The sequence below is a fragment of the Acomys minous genome, assembly GCF_964271855.1.
Source record: "Acomys minous genome assembly, chromosome: 16".
In the NCBI taxonomy this organism is placed as follows: domain Eukaryota; kingdom Metazoa; phylum Chordata; class Mammalia; order Rodentia; family Muridae; genus Acomys; species Acomys minous.
This window is the reverse complement of record NC_140498.1, coordinates 787,085-805,310: the sequence shown is the minus strand read 5'-3', so window position 1 is coordinate 805,310 and position 18,226 is coordinate 787,085. Positions and strand designations below refer to the sequence as shown.

General features: G+C 50.0%; 1 protein-coding gene across 5 annotated transcripts in view; it reads left to right on the top strand.

Moving 5' to 3' along the window:
* Positions 1–15,479, top strand: part of WSCD1 (WSC domain containing 1) — a 50,746-nt gene extending 35,267 nt beyond the window's left edge. For all 5 annotated transcript variants that reach the window (XM_084763323.1, XM_084763324.1, XM_084763325.1 and 2 more), the window contains exons 6-9: positions 1,593–1,752; positions 2,484–2,648; positions 5,061–5,261; positions 6,575–15,479. In XM_084763323.1, coding sequence (XP_084619449.1) covers positions 1,593–1,752; positions 2,484–2,648; positions 5,061–5,261; positions 6,575–6,927 — 879 coding nt within the window. In that variant the 3' untranslated portion in view covers positions 6,928–15,479. The remainder of the gene's footprint in view (positions 1–1,592; positions 1,753–2,483; positions 2,649–5,060; positions 5,262–6,574) is intronic.
* The last annotated feature ends 2,747 nt before the right edge of the window (positions 15,480–18,226 follow it).

Sequence of the window (18,226 nt, the reverse complement as noted above, 5' to 3'; positions counted from 1 at the left end):
GAAGAGGGGATGGCTGAAACTTCAGAAGCTGCACCACTTTTCACCAGTTCACACCCACAGGGAATCTTGCTTCCAGAGAAGCTGGCTGAGTTGTGGTGAAAGTCAGGCCCCCCAGAGGGACTTATCTGTAAAGCAGTGTGGGAGCCATGTGTGAACTCTACCTGTAGACACAGTGGACCCTGTCAGCCCCCTGTGCTAGTGGGTACAGTGCCATTATTATGAAGAAGGGTGGGAGAGGTGGGGGAGTGAGGGGTTCCTGGCTCAGAAGAGATGGTCTACTCAGCCGTGGGGGTCAGCAGCCAGCGCGTCTTCCTGCCTGTGTGCCCCGGTTTCCCCTTCACCTCCCCTGACTGCGACACTGTCTCTTGTCTAACAGGAGTGCATAGCTCCTCAGCTTTACCAAGCCACGCACGGAAAACGCTATTGATTTTCCTTATTTATTTATGAGATTTCTTGCTGTGGGCAAAAAATAAAAAAATAAAAAGGTTTGTGGAACGGCTCCCTTCTCAGCAAGCACCATCCTCCACCCACTCTGCCTCTCTCTGTTACACAGGCTCTGTGCCTAAGAGGCCTGCTGCTCCCCTTCAGAGACGTGAGGGTGGGGCTGAGTGTCCCACCTACTGCTTGGCACATAGTGGGTGCTCACAGACACGTGTGAGGGAAGTGGGTGCATTTTTTTGAATGAGCTGCAGTTAACACTCAGAGGGGTAAGGAAGCCGAAGGTGGCCCGTTCCTATGTGGGATGCCTGCTCGATGCCAGGCGCCAAGCTGAACCACTGGGGCGTGGCTCATCTAGCTGTCGGCCTCCAGGGTGGATTTTATTGCTTTACCAATGGTGAGGTTCTTAGTGGTTAAGCGTCTCGCCCATCGTTGGACAAGTGAGCCAGAAATCCCAGCCAGGTCTTCATGATGCTCTTTCTGCTGTATGATGTGGACACCCCAAAGGTGAACCAGAACCCACTTGAGAGCTGTCTGGGCCCCCAAAAGAGGGTATGTCCAGTCTGTTTGCCTCATGGAGACTTTTCAGAAAACCCCAATCGTCTGAGCATGTTTCTCTACTCTTCAACTATGGAGAAAAAAAATACCTGTAGAAATCTGTCCCCACTGCTGTGGGACCTCTAGGCCAAGGATCGTCGGCTTTTTGTCCTTTTCTTGGGGGCATAGCTGGCCAAGGGAGTTACGCTCCCTCTCAGGGCTGAAGGTCTGATGTCTGACAGTGTGGAACACCACACCCCGAGCTGCCCTGTGGCCGCAGAGCTGGCTTGCTGCCCTCACCCACCTTAACACTCCCGCCAGGTGCCTAACTACACCCTGGGCCCAGGTCTAGGATCTGCCCAGGTTTCTGTGCTTCGGTCACCTCCTCCATGGTGCATCTCACACAGTGTGGTGACTGTGGGCCTGTCACCATTCACTCTCTGCAGGGCAGAAGTCACATCTCGCACCTGTGACTATCCCAGGTTTGGACACAGAGTCTGGTGGTCATCCCTGTGTGAGTGGCAGCGCCTCCACAGGGACCAACTCGCGTCTGAGCTGCAGGGACAAGCCACTCACTCCCTCACCTCACGTTCCGTTCCTCCTCTCCTTTCCTGCAGGAGTTTCCTCTGGCAATCCTCCGGGGCTGGGACTGCTACTGTGCCTACCCTACCCCACAGTTCAGCCTTCGGGATGCTGTGGATGGAACATTGTGCAGCCAGGCCCCAGAGGCTCAGGGGCTACCTGGCTACTGTGAGGTCTACCAGACGCCTGTGCAAGGTGAGCTCTGCGTAGCTCCTGGGCTGTGGCACTGGTCTGGGGCAAGAGAGCTCCTAGGGCTAGAACGGACAGGTATGCCTTATTCGGCAGCCATGGGTACAGGGTATGTAGAATTCTGATTGTCTCTTTCCAGTGTGTAGGGGAGGAAAGAGGTAGGGTATGGCCAAGCTTTTTTTTTTGAAAATGTGAGCCACTGGGGATGGTAGTGTAAGAGGCAGAGAGGATGAGCTGACAGAGGGGCTCAGGGGAATAAGGGTTAAGCCTCAGAGGCACAGGAAGGCCACTAGATCCCAGAAGCCCCCGTGTGCTGGCACCCCCTGAGGTGAGCATCATCACATTGGCCTCTGCTGGGCTTAGGGACTGATGGTGAGGGCAAGCTCATAGGGAGAAGCGTCTCCACTGTGGTCCAGTGCCTCCAGGGCTTGTTCCCTAGCGACTCGTACTTCTGCCAGCAGCCCTGGGGAGGGACGGGTCCCACATCAGCCGAGCTGATTTCCCTGCACTGCAGTGACATGGTTGGGGCCGGACACAGCTCTGTCCACCGCCCCTAGCAGAGTCTGGAGTTCCCCGGGTTATGCCAGGAGGCTTCAGGTGTCCCGTAGAGACAGTGTGATGAGCACCCCCAGAACCCCTAATCCCAGCCTCCAGGGATGGACGGCCTTATCATGAGACCAGCAATGGATCTGGGATCATGATGCCAGTGACTTCATGGTGACTTGTGGACTTTCCAGACACCCGGTGCACAGACAGGAAGTTTCTGCCCAACAAGTCTAAAGTGTTCGTGGCTCTGTCAAGCTTCCCGGGAGCTGGGAACACATGGGCAAGGCACCTGATCGAGCACGCCACTGGCTTCTATACGGGAAGCTACTACTTCGATGGAACCCTGTACAACAAGGGTAAGCCAGGCTTGCACAGGGAGAAGAGGCAGCCCCGTCCTGTCCCCTCGCAAACCAGCCCTCCTCGGAGCGCTAGAATTTCCCCAAACCCCCGCCCCCAACGCTGAGTCATTAAGGCAAAAGTTAATTTGTTTATTCCTCTTTTTTTCCAGGAAAAAGAGTAGCTCATCATCATCATTTTTTTTAAATGCACTTTATAAAAATTGGTCCAGAAATGGCCAAGAACTTTATGTTTCCTAATCTTTCCCTTGTAGAAATAAGAGGCCTCGTTATGCTGAATAAATTAATTTAAACGGCCCAAGCCTGCATGCTGCTGAAGAGCAAAGACGCTCAGACAAGTCAAGTGGCATCTAAATTTGGCAAAAAAATGTATTTGTCACTTGTCAAGTGGCACAGCATTGCTTGTGCTGGGCTTCTTAGCCCAGAGTTTGTTTTGCTAAAAAGCCTGGACTGTCAGAAACAAAAAACAACCTAAAGGAGCAGATGCGCCTGTGTTTGGCAGCAAGTGCTCAGACTGGTTGTGCATAAGTGTCCCAGCCCATCTTCTAGATACGCTAAGGCGCCTGCAGATGTGGGCGGGGGTGGGGGAGGGGCAGTCAGTGCCAGCTAAGCACAAGATCCTGCTTTCTCTGGCTGGCCCCTGTGTTCAGGCTGCAGTGACCTACAGTGTTTGCCTAGAAGGCCTGTACCAGCTGCCTGTGTATACATGCAGATAGGTGGCCAATGAGGTACTAGCCAGTTTCAGTACTGCAGCCTGACATTCATTTAGTCGTTGTGTGAATCATCCCTTCCTAGGTGCCTTTTTGTGGCGCCTTCCATAGCCTGTTTGGTAAGATCAACCAATGCAAAGGCTTGTGGTATTTGGCAGTAGCGAGCTTTGGTTGGTAACCCCCACTTTGGGGTTTGAACGTTGCATTTTCCAGGCACTGGGGAAGTCCTGCTGCCACTGCAGATAAGGATGTTTTTGCAACTACAGCCTGAGGGGGCATCTGGACTCTTGTTTCCAAAACTCGAAGACAAGCTTGTGGAGATTTACAGAGCCTGTTCTCTGGGCGGGGAGTCCTGGGCGAGGCTGACCTGTGGGCTAGGCACTCCAGGCAGCATCTTCCCAGAAAGAAAGCCTTCCAAAGCATCCCACTTTGTGGTCTCTTCAGCTCTGCTCCCTTGAGCTCCTGGGCTCTGCACTTGGGCCACGCCACCTTCTAGTGTGCAGCCTCTAAGTCAGGGCCTGCTTCTAGCCCTCTACTGTTGTCCTGTGTATTCTTCCTGTTGGTGGTACAAAACAACCTGGCAGAAGCAACCCAAGGAAGGAAGGGTTTATCTGGCTCACAGTTGGAGGTGGGGTCCATCAGGGAAGTCAAGGGAGCAGGAGACTGGGGTACCCACCCCACTCATGCTCTATCTATCTGTGGTGCAGGAAAAAGAGAAACAATGAGTGTGTGTACTCAGCCAGCTTCCTCCTTTTACGTGGTTCAGGACCCCAGTTCAGGGAATGGTGCCGCCTTCAAAGATAATCCACCACAGGCATAGCCAGGGTCTCAGTAACCCCTCACAGGTGTGCACCTCCCTTGTCTCCTAGCTGAGTTCAATCTGTGGAGTTGACAGCACCAGCCATCACTGAGCCAGAGTCCCACACAAGGAGCCACAGGACTTAAGGAATCCTGTGCCTCTGGGGACCAGTGAGTCCAGTCTGGTCTCATCAGCCAGTCGTCACTTGGGTTCTGAGTGCACAGTGCTTTGCCCAGGAGCCAAGGGAGGAGGATGCAGGGATCAGAGATGCTGGTCTGGGGCCCAACTCTTCATTCATGGAAATAGGGTTGTCCTCAAATGCTGTGGGTGAGGCCTTCACCAGAGCTGCCCTGGAGCCCGTAGAAGAGACTCTCTGCTCATCTAATTGTCCAGGGGCCCATGAGAGGACATGGCATGAGTCAGCCACTAACTCTAGTCCCCACTGGAGAGGTGGCTGGAAGATAGGGCTTTACAGGAACACCCCAGGGCAGGTGAACAGAGCTCTGTAGTTACGAGGATGCTGCGTGATATTGTGCAGGCTGCACACCTACTCTGAGCCTCAAGGGGCAAGATTCTTTACAATACTCGTCCGCAGTGATCTCCCTGGAAAGTCTGACATGTTTGTCACCTTCCGGGTCTATAGTCAGGACCCTGCTGTTTGACCTCTGTGGGCTGCAGTACACAGTTTGCCTCTTGTAAATGTGGACATTATTGTCCCGACTGGTAGACACCTTCAGACACTTTCCCTGAGGCTAGAGTCCCTCCTGTGGAGGCCTCTCCTGTCCCCATCCATATATTTCCCTCGGAAACCCCTCAGATGTCATGAGTCCCTGTGTGGTTGTGGAAGTGAGATGAGAGCGAAGGTGCCTTCCTCCACAGAGACCCTCTCGTTCCCCCGAGCAGGCTTCAGGGGTGAGAAGGACCATTGGCGGAGCCGGCGTACCATCTGTGTGAAGACCCACGAGAGTGGCCAGAGGGAAATCGAGATGTTTGATTCTGCCATCCTGCTGATCCGGAACCCCTACCGGTCCCTGGTTGCTGAATTCAACCGGAAATGCGCTGGACACCTGGGCTATGCCCCTGACCGAAACTGGAAGAGCAAAGGTGAGTGTTGGATAGGCCGAGCAGGGGACTGACATGTGTTGCCACGTGAGGCAGGGTCAGAACACACATCCCTGGCTGTGGAAGGGCCTGGCTGCACTCAATTCTTCCTCATATTCCCTAAGCTTGCCCAGTCCACATAGTGTGGTGTTTTATATGACTGCCATGCAGATGGCCGGCCAAGAATCTCCTCTATCCGCCCGCAGGTGGGTGATGAGGTCATCGCCTAGAGCCTGCACAGACCTGAGACAGCACTAGATGCACATGGCCCTGTCGGCCCCTCTGCAGGAGTCAACTAGATCTTCCTTTATAAAATGAGGCCATACTCGCATGCCTTTCAGAGATGGGGCATTCCTGCTCTGTGCTCAAAAGTTCAGCATGACAGTCCTGTCTAGGCTGCCCTTGCCGACTCTAATGTATCCTGAAAGGGGAAATTACTGTAAATTCTCGTAACTTTCCAGATGAGCCCACAGAATATAGCTTGATTTGTCTAGGGTGCCTGCGTGGTGAGTGGCAGTGCTGGGTCTTGAGCCTGCTTCCTAGTCAGCGTGGGCTATCATAACAAGGCCCCACAGGTGGTGGCGGGGTGAGGGGGGGGCAAACACTTAAATAATAGTGTTTGTTCTTCATGGTTCTAGAAGCAGAATGGCTCAGTGTTGTATGAGGCCCTTCTCCAAGCTCTCAGGCAGCACTCCATGGCCTCATGGCAGAGACCCTCTCCTTGTGGGGACACTAATCCCATCTCGAGGGTCCCACTCTCGTGGCCTCATCTAAGCTAGATCAGCATTTCAAAACCCTGCTATGCGTACCATCATGTTGGTCTAGGGACTTCAGTATGTTGCAAGCATCCGGTCAGATCGCCCTGGTTTCCTGATTTGAGATGAGTTGCTTGGGTTTTCTCCTGATTCTGATTCTTTTATCTTGCTGTGTCACCATGCCCTGGGTCCCACAGGCTCACCCACGTTTCTCCCTGTCCAGGATAGGTCCCAAAGGTCAAAGAACTCACAGTGTGCAGGAGAGATCCAGTTTTTCACTTGGCACATGGCAGGCTGTGTTTACCTTAATTTAGTACCAAAGTTCGCTGTGTTCCAGGCAGCCTAAGACTCTTCTGAGTCTAACCCGATAGGAGCCCTTTATTCACACTGGACTCCCCAGCGGGTCAGCCGCAGGCTAGGAGGGGTCTAAAGCTGGCGGCACCCCCTCCTCCCACCCCCCTCCCCCCCCCCCCCCCCCCCCCCGCCCGCTCCTAGGCAGGCCCTACAGAACCAGTAGCCCAGGAGGCAACCCTGACTCAAGAACTTCTCTCCCTGCTCCAGAGTGGCCGGACTTTGTGAATAGCTATGCCTCGTGGTGGTCCTCACACGTCCTAGACTGGCTCAAGCACGGGAAGCGGCTGCTGGTGGTGCACTACGAGGAGCTGCGGCGCAGCCTGGTGCCCACGCTGCGGGAGATGGTGGCCTTCCTCAACGTGTCCGTGAGCGAGGAGCGGCTTCTCTGTGTGGAGAACAACAAAGAGGGCAGCTTCAGGCGCCGTGGCCGGCGCCCACATGACCAGGAGCCCTTCACCCCTGAGATGAAGGACTTGATCAACGGCTACATCAGGACAGTGGACCAGGCCTTGCGTGATCACAACTGGACAGGGCTGCCCAGGGAGTATGTGCCCAGATGATAGGCCCACCCCGGCTCCCTGCTTCTGCTGAGATGCACTTACACCAATGGGCTGAACACTGCTCTAGTGCACGGATCCACAGACCCCTGGGATGCATGGGGGCTGGCACATGGTCAGCAGGGTAGTTCTTGCTGGTGCTGCTTCATGTGCAGGGAATGCTGGGCAGCACAAAGCCCACCCAGAGAGATGCACATCACAGGGCACTCCCTGCTGGACACATCCTCAGACACACTTACACCCGCACACTCAGTGCCCATTTTAATGTGCCTAGGCCACTTGAGTAGGATGGGCCAGACACTCCCAGCTTTGCACACACAGTCAGAAATGGACACATACACACAGGTGCCAGGATGTATGCTGACAGAGACTGGCTATCTTGCCTCACACATACACATGTGTAACACACTCAAGGCTCTGGGAGGCCCTAGGCTTTCTGGGTCCAGCTGGGCCCAAACTGGCTTTTTCGGGACCCTTGGATCTGGAATACCATGCTGCGCAGACATCGTGGATCTGAGCAGTACACTGGGACTGTGGGGATGGAAGTTCACAGACTGGCTGATGGGTACTGTACGACCCTGGCTGCTTGTCAGACATCCCATAAACGTGTGTGCGGTGACATCCCGGCACTGGAAACACTGTGTCCATGCATCTCTCTTCTCCATAGATGGGACTGGTAACACAGTGGCAGCATGGAGCCCACTGCTGCGCCTACCCCACCCCTTCAAGCACACGTGCTGACGTTAGGATAGCCACCACTGTTCAGCCCTGTTACTGCTTCCGCCAAACGATATCAGGGCAGCTCAATGTTTCACTTTCTGCTTCGTCCAACTCTCTTGGGAAGCTGAGACATCTCAAACCCTGCCTGCAAGGAGGATGGAATGGAGGCTTGGCCTCCAGGGAATCTCCTGACCCAAGGGATGCCATGTGCCAGCAGGAGGGGTTTGTGGTGGGCATGAGAGGCCCTAGGTGGTGTTTCTCAGGGGCCGCTAGGACCAGTTGCTGTACACATTAGTAGCCCCCTGCTTTGTGGAGGTCACACAGACCAAGCATAGAGAAACCCACCTACAGTCTCAGGGCTTGAGAGGTGGGAGCAGTAGGACCTAATGCTCAAGGTCATCTTCAGCTATGTAGTGGATTTGAGGCTACCCTGGGCTACACCAAAACCATGCTATGTGTCCCTTGGAGAGGCTTGGCAAAACCCCTGCCTGTCCCCTGATGACAGAGCCCTCCCTGATACTGCATTTACGCTGACACTGCTACCATGTCACTGCCTCGGCCACACCCTCTGGATTTTTTTTCTGTAGCCAACTTTGCTTCCCATTCTCAGTGCTTTTCTTTCACCAGAGGCCAGTAGGATGCTGACATCGTCTTCCCCAGTCACCCCCACTCTGCCTTCTGTGCTGCTCACAGGGAGAAGATGGGTTTTAGAACTCCCCCTTGCCCCCTTCCTGTCCATCTCACCATGTGTGGTGTTGTCCCAGGGGGCATGGAAAACAAGAAACAGGAATGTATGTGTCTCAAAAAGACTTAGCTACATCTCCAGGGTCTTCGGGGAATGCTTCATGGCAGTCTTGAGGTGGTTTAGAATGAGAATGCCCCCCCAACCCCAACCCCACCCCCGTCCCCGTCCCCGTCCCACTAAGAAGGGAAGGACAGTTTGGTGGAGAGCTGCACACGCACAAATGCGGAGGTTCAGAGGCCGAGAGACCCTGGTGTGCTTGTGAAGTGATGGGTTAGCCCTAAGTGCAGGCTCCTTTATCTATGCGGTGGGAGGAAGGCGTGGAAGGTGAAAACAGAGGAGGCTTGTAGGAATGGACTCTGTTCTCACAGCCCTTTAGCGTCCAGCCCAGCCTCCCAGCCTGAGGCCAGAACGAATGCTTATGCTCACAGCTTTCTTGGGCTACCTGTGCTGCATGCCTCGTGCTCAGAGGTGGGTATAGTTTGGGAGCAAGGAGTGGGAGTAAGCGGTAGGGATTGGTGGGCCCGGGAAAGGATGAAGAGCAAGGTGGGCCTGAACTCTGGAGGGCTTCTCCATGCAGGGCGACCCTGGCAGGGTGGAGGGTATTGCCCCAGGAAGGCCATCAGGGTAACATGCTCAACCCAAGCAAAGCTGTATAGAAGCAGGAGCTGTGTGGACAGTTGAGAGGATGTCGTAGGAAGGCCCCAACCTGCTCCCTGGCTAGACCATGGGTTTGGGGTCCCCTATCTGGGAACATGAGGTGGTAGTGTTACCATGGAACTGCCTCCCCCGGCTGCACATCTGCTCATAAACTTCCGTGTCCTTCCTGAAGAAACTATTCTTTTTTAATCGCACCCCCACCTCCTGCCTACAAGTCCTGTTCCCGCATCTGTGTCTTTTTATTTTGCCTTGTAACCCACTAAGTTTAATCAGGGCCATCTGTGAAACCACAGGTTTAAAATGATGAGCTCACCAGTGAGTATACAACTGAAGACAATGTCTGCCCTCTCCCCAGAATCCATCAGTATCCCATTGTTCAGCAGGGAAGAGTAGAGTGGAGCCATTAGGACCCCCCCCCCGCCCCCATTTATGATCGACTATTTACAGGCCTGGTCTTACACAGGCCTATTGTAAGCAACCACTGCTGCTGTGAGATCATGGTTCCATTGTCCGTGTCATGGCCATAAAACAGTGTTTTATAGCTCTCTAGTTCTTCTACCCATCATGCAGTTCTTCTATTCTTACGATTTCCTCTTCTGAATTGTTCTCTGATCCTTAGAGATGGTGGCTTGAACCTCTTCCTTAGGGCTGAGCAAGTAACCATCACTTAGGTTCTCAATATCTCGAGCAGCCATAGTCTCTGTATTCGTCACCTTTCAGAGGTAATTTCCCCCAATCCAAGCTGAGAGTGGCACTTGCATATGAGTACAAACACATTTAGAAAGCAGTCATCCTCTGCATCACCTTCACGGCAACACTTGTAAGTTCCTCTCCTGCAGCTTCAGACCTCCCTAGTCCTGGGTTTTTAATATACCAGACGTAGATTCCCTTCTATGAATTGAGCCTCAAAACTAAGCACAGAGTGTGTAGTTGCCCCCGTAACAGTCATGCTGTTATTGTACCAGTGGGAACACATTGTCTGACAGGTTAAGACCATAGTTTTGCCAGAGGTCTCGGCGCACACCATCAGTGTGTGTCCTAGTTTGCCTTTCTGTCACTATGGTAAACAAAAGTGACCAAAAGTAACTTGAGGTAGAAAGCTTACTTTGCCTTACAGATTACAGTCCATCGCTGAGGGAAATCGGGGCAGGAACGGAAGTAGAGACCACGAAGGAATGCTGCTTACTGACGCACTCTCCCAATCTTGCTCAGTTACCTCTCCTGTACAGCCCAGGCCCATCTGCCTAGGCGTAGTGCTACCCACCATGGCCTGGGCCCTCCCACATCAATTAGCAATCAAGAAAATGCCCCATAGATGTGGCCATATGTGGCTAGTCTTATGGGGGAAACTGAATTGAAGTTCCCTCTTCCCAGGAGCGTCAAGTTGACAACTGAAGCTACGGCAAAGCCTTTTCTCCCTCGGTAGCTTGTCTGGCACCTTACAGTACTGTGAAAGCTAGCCATCCTGGGAGAGGCTGCCAGTTCAGTTACAGTTTAATTTTATCTGTATGTTATACCCAAGATGTGTTGTATCTTCGCAGTAGTATCTTTTTTATCCCTCTTTAAGGACCTCTACCATGATCATAAAGGCTGTTTTAAGGTCTCTTTCTTGTGCATCAGCTATATTGCAATACTCAGACCTGCTGTGGTAAGGTTGCCAGGCTCTAGTGGAGAAACACTGTCCTGTCTGTTATTGTATTTTTGTGCTGGTGTGTAGCAATGGTGCCTAATCAACTAGTTCTGTGGCCACCCAAATGGGATGGCTTATATTTGGGGTTCCCATTACTCTTTGGGCCTCCATGACTGTCCTAGTGAGTCTCTTTGCCAACTTGACACAAGCTAGAGTCATTTTAGAAGAGATGATCTCAACTTAGAAAATGGCCCAATCAGATTTTCCTGTAGGCAAGTCTTTAGTGCATTTTCCTGATTAATGATTGTTCTTAGTGGACCCAGGTCACTGGGGGCATTACCATCCATGGGCATGTGATCTGAGGGAATATGAGAAATCAGGCTGAGGAAGCTGGAAGGAGCAAGACAGTAAGTAACGCTCCTCTATGGCTTCTGCTCCAGTTTTCGCCTCCCGAAGTGAGGGATGTACAAACTGTAAGGTGAAATAATCCTTTTCCTTCTTCCTGTTGCTTTTTGCCATTGTTTTTTGTGGCTTTTTTTAATCACACCAATAGAACCCCTAACTAAGAAGACAATGGCCAACAACGCATAAGGAGATAACGCCATACCTGCCACTAGAGTTTTTGTTTAAAACCTGGCTATTAGGCTCAGCATTATTCAACCCTTTGACCTAACGTCAGATGCCCGCTTCACTGGAATAACATAAGCAGTACAAGAGCTAAGACAATTTGTTCACCACAAGAATTGCCAACCCATAGTATTCATCCCTAATGAGAACAACGTAAGGAAACAACACAAGACACAGAGTTCAAAAGGACAGTTATAAATATGTTCAAAACGATAAACACCCAAATGAACTCAAAGATATAACAATAAAGCATTTGAAGTGTCGAGGGGGGAGGAACCACTGAATGAAGTAAAGAAGAAAATTTAGAATATGAAAGTAGAATTCAATGAATAGATAGAAATTAAAAGGAAACCAAACTGGAAATGGAAAAAAAAATCAATAAATCAAATAAAAAGCTCAGTAGAAAGCCTTGCCAACAAAATGGATCACACGGAAGACAGAGTTTGGGGTTTGAAGACAGGGTAGAGGGATGAATTAGTCAAAGGAAATAACTTTCTAAAGTCACACAAATACAATATACAGGATCTTGGAGGCACCATGCAAAGACCAAATCTAAGGAACCTATTCTTCGCCCTCCCTCAACATCACTCAGTTCAGCATAAATTTGGGAGGCTGGAGTCTCCAACAGTATGAGTGGACTGGGATAGCTCCATGGTCCACTCTGAAGGAGCATTTGAGGCCCCACCTTGGGAGTGTCCATGATGCCTTGAAGGGGAGCCAGGAAACACCTGCATCCCAGAGTCTCAAGTAACAGACATGATGTCAAACTTTGGAGAGCAGGGAGCTAGCTTCATCCTGAGATGTCACTGACCATCCAATAGATCCCCAAAGTACGATTTAGAAGGGCAAAGTGTGGAGGGCGACCTGACAGGGTCTGCAGTCACCCTAGGCTTCCCCTACCATCCCAGGAGTCTGGGTAAGTAGCAGTCTCAGAGAGTATGACTGGGTAGTTGGGGTGATATATTCACATCTCCCAGGTACCCAAAGGCCTTGCCTCCTTTTAGATGGAGTGCCGCTGGCTAACATGGCCTGGAGGTTCACTGTGTTCCAAGAATAAAAGAGTGCAAAGATCTTGTGGTAATGGCCGACCTTCAACCGTACCCCGTTAGGAGCCTGAATCTGCCCGCTGTTTTTGGAGAAGTCCATTTGACTCATCTGTAGCTCTCAGCTTCTCAGTAGGGAGGATGCTGCCATACCCACCAGCTAAATCAGAAAATCCAATCTGTCTGGAAAGCAGGCGTGTGACAACTGCATCAGGACCCAATTAGAACGAAACAGCAAAACCCTGTCTACAGATCCCAACTCTAGTAGCAAGGCTGTGAAGTGGCACAACCTGTGTTTAAAACATGTAATTTTCATGGATTTTTATCTCCTGTTGTGGATCAATTTGGAAAAACCAAAATATATCATTTTAAAGAACTAAAACACATTCTGATAATCTTAGTGATGTGTAAATGAGAGAGAAGAATAGACAGGCTCCCGGGCCCTGGGAAGAAAACTGCTTAATTATGTGAACATCTTAAAATGAAGCTTCTTGCAGCTAAAATTAGATTTTGAGTGCATGAATATGCGAGCATGTTTGCACATCAGAATGCAGTTTTTCCTCTTAAAAGTAGCAAGAGCTCCTTGGTTCTTATGGAGTCCCCAAGAGCAGGGGGCGGGGGGGGGGGGGAGGGTAGAGAACTGAAGGTTATCCTTGTGGCTGCCAAAATCCTTAGAGATGTCCCAGCTTTCCCTTAGACTCAGAAACTGAGGGGGCATTTAAAATCCAATGTATCCAAAGCAGACCATGGAGAGCTTAGCGAGGAGCTGATTGCCCCGAGTTCACGTTGATTGTCGCTGGTGCTGGGTGTGTTGATCTGAACAAGGCATGAGTGGAGGGGTTTCTGCTAATGGGGAGTGAGACGGATGGGACCATTTGTGAACTTTTCCATCTCTGGTCTCAGTCTCTCATCCAAAAAAAGTGAGAGGTGTGGTAGATGTTGTTTTCATCCCCAATGTCTGCTCACCCTGTCTCCTTTCCCCTTGGCCTCTCGTTTCTTCTGGGTTTTCCTTTCTGATCTGATCCCCACCACCATCAGGTAGAACACTGGCCTGGCCTTATGTCAACAACACGGTCCACATCTCTGGCTACAGTGACTGGTCCTTGCACAACCACGTGAGCTAAGTTCTTAGACCTTCCTGGGAGTACTGGGATGCACTTACCAGCCCGGGCTCTGTGTATAAGAAGAGGCAAGTAACCCTGGGTCTCCAGAGTGGCCAGATGACTTGAGACCATGGTGGAATCACTCTGCAGAAGGGAAGGAAGAAAGCTGCTTGGATTGGAAGGTCACTTTATTCAGGGTGAAAGACATATTAGGAAGCCATGCCAAGACAAGTGACATGCTTAAGTCAGTACGTGAAGGTGACCTGGATAGCTTTAAGAAATAATTCCTACTGGAAACGTGGCCTAGACTGCCCATTGTCTCAGTCAGTCCTCAATCAACCCTTTGACGTAGTTACAACTTGATTACTATCTCTGCCTGGCAGAGAAGAAGACCAGGAAAACGACTGTAATGACTGTGAAAGCCTGGCCCTGTTGTGTTTCCCATAATACTCTGTGGAGAAAATCATGCGGTGTTAGAGGGTATTCTCGGTAATCAACATAGATTGCGGGTAAGGCCCACTAAAAGAAATAACAGGCGACAGTGACAGCACGCATCATAACCCGCCTTACAGAGGGAGGAAGGTGTGATGGTTGAAACTGACTGTGAGGCTGACAGGATCTAAAATCACCTTGGAGACAAACTGTGAGGAATGTTCCCAACTGGGTTCACCGGGTGGGAAGACCCCACCTGACTGTAAGTAGTACCGTTCCATGGCTTGGGATGTCAGACTGAGTGAAGGGGCAAAGGCGAGCTGAGCACCAATGCTCATCTTTCTTTGTTTCCTAACCGCTGGTGTAATGTGACCAGCTGCCTCAGACTCCAGCTGCTGTGCTTTCAACAGTGGACTCTATGCTCAAACTGCTAACCAAAGTATGCAGTATGCATTTCCTTCCTTAAATTACTTTTGACATATGTTGTCATCGCGAATGAAAACAACGATTGCGGAAGGTGTGGTGAGCCACCCAGCTTTGTTTTGGGGGGTTTTGTTGCTGTGTTTTGTTTTGACAAATGGAATATGAAAGTTTGGGGTACAGCAGAAGTGGTATCATAGGAGGGGAGGGTCACTAGAACCTTCTCTTCTGCCCCGCCTCCTGTAGCCCCATTGTGGACTGAAAACTGGAGAGACAAAGCAACATCTTGTCCCTTTCCTTTGAGCTATTCTTGGAATATCTTAATGTCCTATAGTACGTCAGGGTGGACGTCTTTTCAGTGTGTAGAGGAAGGGCAAGGATCTCAGGAGGTCAACGTGAGTATGCTTGTTCACAGTTACCCGCTTTGCGGTTGAAGCTAGATTTCCCAGGCCTTCCTGAGACTGCCCATCATCAGAAACATTATAGAATGTTCCTGTACAGCTCCTACAATGGGAATATGAGCAAATCTACCCTGAATTGTAAACGCATTCGCTTCTATACAGTGAGGACCCTTGGTATCAAACACAAGTGACAATAATTTGAACTGAGGCCGTAAGCATAACAGGAGCTGAATGAACTAATTTCCCAAGGGCCTCTCAATACCCGAGAGCTCCTCAGATGTCAACGAAGACATCCTTGGCTTGAAGGTGGAGTCACTGATGATAATGGCATTAGTGGTCCAAAGGGTCATGAGGCTCTCGCTGTGAGTGAAGGAGATAGATGCTGTTTCCGTGTGGGGAGAGAGAAACTCTTGTTTGGTCAAGAGATTGACCAAAGTGTAGTCCTTTTATCTTCAGATGAGAAAGGTGGGGTTCAGGATGGGTGTGGTAGAAGGCGAGGCTACGTGGGCTGCAGTGAGGACTGGAAGATGGTCCTTCCCTCTAGATCACTGCATTGCCTCCACACCACATCCCTGGCACTTTTCAAGGAGTTAATGGAGGCCCAGCAAGATGGTTTCGTGGGTAAAGGTGCTTGTTGCCAAGCCTACAACCTAAGTGTGATGCCTGGAACTCACACGGTAGAAGGAGAGAACCAAGTCCCAAGAATCAACCTCGGACACACACACACACACACACACACACACACACACACACACACACTCAAATACAAAAATAAATTGTAAGAACTCAATGGAAATTAAATAAATGTGCTTATCAGTCCATTTGGAAGACACACTGTTTAGTCCACTGCTAATCCTTTGCCAAGATACTTTACAGCGAGCACTTGAACTCCCTTCTTAAGGCCATTGATCAAGCATCCTTACTATTTGGAAAGCTGCTCAGGGGAAGTATTCTGGGCCACCTCCAGACACACGCTAGATGTGTGTCCTTCCTTCCAAAGTGGGCGTGAACCACTGTATCATCTGGGCATGGCAGCTATGTCTACTGGGGGAAGAATGATCAAGTCAGCTAATGCCAAAGCCCCCGTGACTCTTGGAAGGAAGCATGTACTTTCTTGGCCTACTGCCATATATCTCATCTCGTGTGTGTGTGTGTGTGTGTGTGTGTGTGTGTGTGTGTGTGTGTGTGTGTGTAAAATAGACACTTGGTGATTAATCTATTGCCAAGCCTATCTACTAAAGCTCTCAGACATCCTAGGGGCCTCATACAGATGCTGACTCAGACTAAAAAGACCTGGGATACCATCTGGGAGGATAATTTACTTGTTACAAGGCCTTGGGCAAGTATCTCCTCTTTCTGAATCTCAATTTCTTCTTTTTAAAAACAATTAAAGTTTAAGAATTGTCTAAGTACTCATCCAGCTTATGGATTCTACATAATTTGGCTTAGCTCGTCCACATAATCATGTGAAAAGGGTGATTCCTGTAGCCCACTCAAAACACGGCCTCACCAATGACATCACAGCTTCTTAATTTTGATTATGGTCCCCCAAATGGAGAGTGTCCTGGGCAAAATAAAATACTAATGATAATGTTTCTTTATCTCTTCCATCCTTTATCTTATATGTTTGCTTTAATTCTATAAAATGTTCTCCAACACTTCTCATTCTCTTGAAAAGCTATATTCATATATTTGCATCAGTAGAATATTAAGCCATGGGATGCAAGGACAGTATGATATTTTTGTATTTATCTTTGTAGCCACTAGCACAAGACCTGATTTACACAGGAGGCCCAGGGAATGTGCCTAGAATAAAAAGAATTAAAAAGAAAAAAACCAAATGGAAGTTCAATATCACCTGGGTTTTAGGAGTTTTCTAAGAAAATAATATTGTCCTGGGAAATACAACCGTGCATTTGCTGTGTGGGAGATGCTGCGGAAGACAATTGGCAGAGTGTCGCCACCAGCAGCCTGTTACATATTCAGAGATGGGTCAGAGCTGTGACTGCTCAGAGCAGCAGGTGTGAAGAGGAGGGAAATATGGCATACACCAAATTCTGTTGGAGCACTGTTTTGAGCCACAACACTAGTTTGTGGCCAACCATCTGTTCCTAGCTCTTGGAGAAGAACAGGACACAAATTGGCAAAATCCCTGTCCATGGATGTTCAGAAAGACAGTTTAATGACAGGCTTCATCCCTTGGCTCTGCACCATGTGCTGTGCTGTGCTGTGCTTGCTTGCCTTCAGACAGGTGGAACAGCAGCTTCCCTACCTCTCACGGTGCTACAGTTCCTTATCTAAACCAGCCGCTAAGTATACAGCAGGACTTTTTTCTTTTGATGGAAGTCTCCCTTCTGGGCCTTGGGGTGTACTTAGGTTGTGTAAAAACCATAAGCTTAGCATTCACAAATCCGTGGGTTCAATCCATAACATCTAGGGGCAGTGAGCACACCACCACCCACCACCTTCTGTAGCAAACTCTTAGAAGTGGCAACACATCACTTGGATCATTTGGTTCTTTGCTGTACCCATCAGAAGCAAGTCACCCGGCCCAGTCCAGGAGTAACCACAGACTTATTTCACACAGAACATCTTAACATTTGCTACTGCAGTGGCCAGGCTGGCCACCCTAGGTCAGTTTGCATTGCCTCTGCCTCCCATCTCACTGTCAAACATGCTGGGATAGCAAACGTGCTACTGTGCGTGTCTTTACAGAAGTTGGGGGGGGCATGTCCTAAACTCATGTCTTCATGTTTGCACAGCATGCACTTTTCCCACTGAGCTGCCTTTCCTACCCTGTCATCACTTCTTCCATGGTCTCTGCCACAACCTGTCAGGGAACCAGCAAGAAAGAATCACTTTTGCTAGACTCTCTAGTAGATGCCCAGTCTACTGGCCCACCATGAAAGCTGTTCTTAACAAAACCCATTAGTCCCTTCTATGCCGAGGTTTCCCCCATACCATGGCCGCATTAACCTCCATCGGATAATTATGGGCTTGGCTTACCATGAGAGACCTCAAATGTCACCTCTCTGCCACGCAATACATCTTTAAATGACACGGACTCTAATGAGACGTTCAAATATAGAAAACTGAATGACTCCTTGGTTTCATGTGACATTTATTCAGCCAGAGTAATCTGACTCCACCACTACATTACTTCCGATGTCTACCTGACCTTGGGTGGTGAAGGGTAATCTTTAAGGAAACGATCCACTTAATCTCCCCTCGCCTTATTACCATTTAATTGCTCTGACAAATTTCCAAATGTACAAAGGATGTTAAGATTATAATTCAATTTTCCTCTCAAACAGCCCAGTAGCCAAGGGCACTGGAGCCATCTCTGACACAGTTGAGTTCTCGTTAGGGCAGCATCGTAGGCCTGGTGCTGCCTTCTGCTCCTTTGGTTACCCAGAGTTATGATACCAATATCCGCTCCGCAGGTGCCACCAGGGACCCCCCTCCATGCTCACCCTCCTCAGTGGGCTGACGTGGCTGTGCGGTTCATACTTGTGAGGTACATG